The sequence below is a fragment of the Arachis ipaensis genome, chromosome B01 (genome assembly GCF_000816755.2).
Source record: "Arachis ipaensis cultivar K30076 chromosome B01, Araip1.1, whole genome shotgun sequence".
NCBI lineage: Eukaryota > Viridiplantae > Streptophyta > Magnoliopsida > Fabales > Fabaceae > Arachis > Arachis ipaensis.
Window position 1 is genome coordinate 7,855,602 of NC_029785.2, and position 5,569 is coordinate 7,861,170.

The window sequence follows — 5,569 nt, forward strand, 5'->3', positions numbered from 1 at the left end:
TTAATTCTTTTTTTATTATAACTTAAGATTTAGGATTTAGTATCTAAAATTTAGATTTTAAAATTTTAATTTTAGAGTTGATAGAGAGTTTCTGATACAGTCACTACTCCAAGCCCATCTCAGCAGCTAAATCCAACAAGGGAAGAAGAAGAGAGTAGCGACACTGGCCCAATTGTTAACAAAAGAGAGCGAAAGATGCCATATTGGGCTAGGGACTATGTAATGGGTAAATGAATGAGAGAGCATGGTAATAATAGACAAAATTGTTAGGATCTGATAGGAATTTAAGGAAAAGAAAAGGAGAGAGAAAGGTAGGAACAATCTAGACAGTTAGTGTGGGAGTCGTCCCTGACTCGAAGAGGGGAGAGTGAATTTCTGTTATAGTTTTTTGGTTCATCAATTCCATTTCCATTTTATTCCAATTCTGTTGATGATTCACTGACTTAGTTGATAATTGTGAATTTGCATTGTGCTCTAACAGTTTCACTCCTTACTTCCTCAAGCACATTAACATTCGCCTTGATAGAGTGATGCAAAACGGTGAAGATTTTTGTTTAATTTGCTACTTGAATATCATCATGACATATGTTCTGCCATGCGGCACTATATTAAACAACTTCTTGTATCTTGAAAATTTTTCTATAAATCTCCCACAAACATTGATAATACTTGCAATCACAATCACAATTTCAATCTTCTCCCTCCTATTTTCCCTTTCTTTCCATTCCTTCTCTGTATCATTTATTTCTTTCTTCAAATATTTTTCTCTAATATATATCAAGTCAATGGAAAATAGAACTTTTCCAACAAAATTTCTTCTAGTTATAGCCCTTTGGTTACCATTGTCCAATTTTAATTTTAAAGCTTATGGTGATCCTTTATTAGGGGATAATAATAATAATAATAATATCTTACCATCACCAACATGTGTGAATTGTTCCAAATGTGAATACCCATGTCAAATTCCACCACCACCACTTCTTGGTTATCCTTCTTATGGTGCACCACCTCCGCCGTTACTGCCGCCACCGCCGCCACTAAATAAATGCCCTCCAACTTCTGGTGTTCAGTGTTGCACTCCTCCACCACCACCTTACAATTTTAAACCTCCAAATCCATACACTTATGTGCCTAACAATGGTGATGAAGAAAAAAGCTCTGCTTCAATCCTTTTGAAAATTCTAGTTCCGTTGCATATGTTTTATTCTTCCTTTGTAGTCTTCTGAATTTAGCAGGTACATCTATTTTATCAATTTCAAGTTTCAAGTTAAGGAGAATATGATAATTGATAAACAAGTTTAATTTTGATATCATATGTAACATAATATACAACGTTGTCATGATGAAATATTCAAGAGTTTTTTTGTTGGTTAAGAAGTCTGTTTGTATTTTTTTTTTCCTTTTATCTTTTTGTTTAAATAGGAGATACTAACTCCGCCTATGTTACACTTGCGGTACATAGCCGGTCCCAAGCCCGGATAAAGGAGGAGGGTTGTGTTAGGTCTTCGGCAACCAACATAAAAATATAGCCGAACCCCCATGACATGAATCAAAGACATTATTGCGCTAAAGCTAGGTCGTTGCCCGGAAGCAACGCGCCGTATGGCTCGAGTACGGTGTCGAAGCAAGAGCCGCTGCATCGGTGCCCGGATGTAGTGTTAAATGAGCAAGGGTTCTCGCGTTTTCGTGAACGGACGAGGGTAAATAAGCTAGTTCACAAAGGAAAAGGTAAAGGTCGAAGCGACAGAAGGTTGAGATTTGGGACATGGAACATAGGCACTCTAACAGGAAAGTCCATGGAGGTGGTGGACACCATGACAAGGAGGAAGATTAACATTATGTGCCTACAAGAAACGAAATGGGTTGGTGCAAAGGCTAGGGAGTTGGATACTTCTGGTTTCAAACTTTGGTATACAGGAAAGGTGAAGAATAGGAATGGGGTTGGAATAATTGTGGATAAGCAGTGGAAGAAAGACGTAGGTTGTTGTTGTTGTTGTTGTTTAAATAGGAGATACTACTTGCTAGTTGCTACGTTTCTTGTATTTTAGACTTCATGCCTTTTGTTAGACTTATCAGTGATGATTTTGGTTTTTTTAGAACTTATATATGACTTTGGTAATGATTTATTATTGGTTCTGTGAACTTTTTGTTTAATGGCATGTATACATATTATAATTTTACGTAATCTTATGATTTACAATTCTGATTTGATTTGTACATTTGAATTCGATAACCATGGTCTATATAGATTTGCAATCGCATTGATAGGTTTTTAATCTAAAGTTCAATAACCATTAGACTTAAAATCTCTTAAAATTGTGTATATCTTTCCCTTAAACTGTACCATGTTTCTTTGAAAAGAAGTCAAATATGCTGCATTCTATATAGTAGAAGGGGTCAGTTAGTTAAGCAAATTTGCATCTTTGTATGGAGAGAAAGAAAGGAAAAAAAAGTGCTTTAGATTGAAGCATAAAGGGTATCCAAGATGATTTTGTTCTGTGCTAACTTCCAAAATTGCCTCTGAACACTGAAATCTTATACAAAGATTCCGAAGGAGAATTCTTATCCTATTTAAGGTAAATCCAGCAAGCAAGTAGGCATGTTGATGGCAGTAATTACCCATAGCTAAGGCACCGAATGCATTTATTGTTGGACAGGACCACCAATTTTTCCATAAGAATAATAATGCTCTATGCATAGGGTACCCCCATGTGAGAAGTTTGTTTCTAGGGGGTTAAAAGAGTTCGTGCCAACATTTTCACTATTTATTATTTCCTATGCCCTAAAAAGTTAGTGCCAAATAGCCCAAATTCTCATTCCACTAGTAAGAAGAATTAACAGCAACCACCAATTTCAATTTACATCTCAGTAAAAAAGATTACACCAAGCTGTGTTTCCCTTGCCCCAAAATTTGATGGCTACCGCACTCACTGTCAGAATCAGAATCAGCCAAGACTATAATTTGGCTGATTCTGTGTTTTGATCTTCTAATGCAACAGTACCAATAGGCTAAATGATTGGAAAGATTCTACGTTAATTATCCAATAACAATGACAATCGATTGAGATGAAGTACTAGCAAGTAATTGTTTATGATAATCCATATTTTTTTATACATTTTTCATTTTTTTTATGCTGTATTTTCCCCTTAATATTAATCTTAATTTCTAAGGAATAGGAAGTGGATTTGACGACTGTATTCAACCGTGGTAATCATACAGACATACAGAAAACAAATCCTTCTCATGGAAATAGTGTAAGTTTCAAGGATTGAATTCTTCCAATTTTTTTTTTTTACTTGAGAGAAAAAAATATAATTTTTTATTATTAATTTTATAAATAAGACAAAAAAAATTCAAAAATTAAAAATTATATTTTATTCTGTTAATTAAAAAATATTGAGAGGATTTATTCCTTAGGTCTCGTATATATACAGTACATAGTAATTAACCACTTCAGCTAGAAAACTAACTAAAATGACAAATACTTCGGCCAACTATTACTCCAACTTTAAAATGGGATTGGTGCCATTTAATAATGACATAGTATGGATCAAGGGCCACCGAAAGTAACAAATAATAAGAAAACAATCGATCTTCTCCCAAATGAAATGGCTTAAAATGGTAAGAAATTGAAAATTTGACGAACAATTAGACTGAACCACAACCAGGCACAAAACAGAATATTGAGGAGAACCATAGATGAGCATTGATCAAGAGTCAAGACAAAATAGGTATTGTGGAAGTAATCACCTTATTTTTTATCTCAACAGCATCAGAAGAATAAAAGAAACCGGTTTCCAGCTAAAAAATCAAATAAATATAAAATAAAAGGATTTAAGAATTTTATTGCCTCAAATTTAGGGGTAGGTTTGACTTTGAGGCTACCAGTCAATTTTGATGATTTCAAGTTTCAACCAATGTTTGTCTTATTTCATAATCATATACCAAAGACGAACCTAAAAGTGTCTCAATATGACAAAGTAAGCTATAAAATTGAATGGGTACATAAACTCAATTTTCAGCTTCACAAGCTCACTTACGCATTCGCTTACATTCAAATCACACACCACCAAAAATAAATTACATCAGCAACAAATAGAAAACTACAATGGTAATAATCAGCTAAAAATACACGCACTACAAAAGACACCGAATAAAAATACAGTAATAAAGGAAACAGCATTTCAAATTCCCTTTATTTCCTAACTATAATAAAAAATGACTAAAAATTTCTCTTTTTCTTGTAAGAAAAATATTAAAGCAACACATATAATTTAAGAAACTTTTTTTTTGTCTTTTTTTTTTTTTGTCTTTTTATTACAGAACTCACAGTTTACAGCAATGAAAACCCAAAGCACAAAGCCATAACCACGAAGATGACGTTACCGTACCTGACGCCGTCAAACCTAACGGCGCCGTTACCGTCGTCAGCGCTCTCATCGGCGGCATCACTGGGCGAATCCGCAGGCGCTGATTCCTCATCTGCCGGCGCGTCGGCTGCCTTCTGCTTCTTCTTCTTTCCCCCTTTCTTCGGGGATGCAGGAGCGTCGGCGGCGGCTGGTTCCGGAGCGGGCGAGGGCGAAGGAGACGGAGCCAGGGCCTTGAAAAGCTCCCTGGGAAGCAGAACCTTATCAATGGTGTAGATCGCGAGCGGGTCTTCGTCAATGAGCGTGCCAGTGATCTTGGCAGTAACAATCTTGGTCTTGAGCGTGACTTGATCACCGTCATTCTGCACGGTGAAGTCGAACTTGCTGGCTCCATCGGTAGCAAGCGTGTTCATCAAACCATTGTTTGACTTCAACATAGCCATGCTCTCATAAACAGGCGTAGCATGGTACTCCAGCAACGACGCCTTCCCAGCTGCAGTTAGGTTCTTATACTTTGGTAGGAATGCCTTCAGAAGGCCGCGGAGGTCGGTGATGTTGACGAATCCCGTGGAGCCGGGGGCGGTTCCGGTGGCCTGAAACATGGTGGCGGCGAGGGCGGTGCCGTTGGTGATCTGGTGGAGCTTCTTGGCGCCGAAGTAGTCGAGGAGGACGTGGAGGGACAGGATGTTCTTCAGAGTGTAGATGGAAGGGTGCTTCGAGAGCAGCTCGTTCATGGCGGTGTTGTCGATGGCGCACACGGTTATGGTGATTCGCCGGTTGATCTCCGGCGCAAGGTGAGTTAGTGTTAGGTACTTGTTAAAGGTGGAGAAGTCGGGGTGCTTCTCCAAAATGCGGGTAATGTTGTGTGCATGGGTTGTGGCGGCGGCTAAGAGGAGTAGCGCTGCCGCTAGGGCCGCAAGATTCGCCGGCCGGAGAGGCTGCATTTCTGGAAGGTTCCGAAGAAAGAGAATGAGATCTGCAGAGAGCAGTGGAAAGCGTACACTTGAGACTGCAGTGAGGAGACAGAGAGGTGAAGGGGTAGTAATTAGTAAACTAGTAATGAGACGAGGGAGTGAGCGGTATATGGGCCTTGGATTTGGAGATTATTACGACTGATGCCATTGTTAAGAAATGAAATTTATATTTTATGATTATGTGCACGCTTTGTGAAGTTTGAGCAAGGATTAGAAAAAGGGTTTAG

The 5,569-nt window shown here is 38.1% G+C and overlaps 1 protein-coding gene across 1 annotated transcript; it reads right to left on the reverse strand.

Moving 5' to 3' along the window:
• Nucleotides 3,965-5,446, reverse strand: LOC107616720 (fasciclin-like arabinogalactan protein 1). Its single transcript, XM_016318686.2, has one exon. It carries the CDS (start codon nt 5,310-5,312, stop codon nt 4,335-4,337), a length of 978 nt encoding a protein of 325 aa, XP_016174172.1. The 5' UTR covers nt 5,313-5,446; the 3' UTR covers nt 3,965-4,334.

Excerpts from the sequence above, each read along its gene's own strand:
- LOC107616720 (XM_016318686.2), bottom strand. The coding sequence starts at position 5,312 with ATGCAGCCTCTCCGGCCGGCGAATCTTGCGGCCCTAGCGGCAGCGCTA.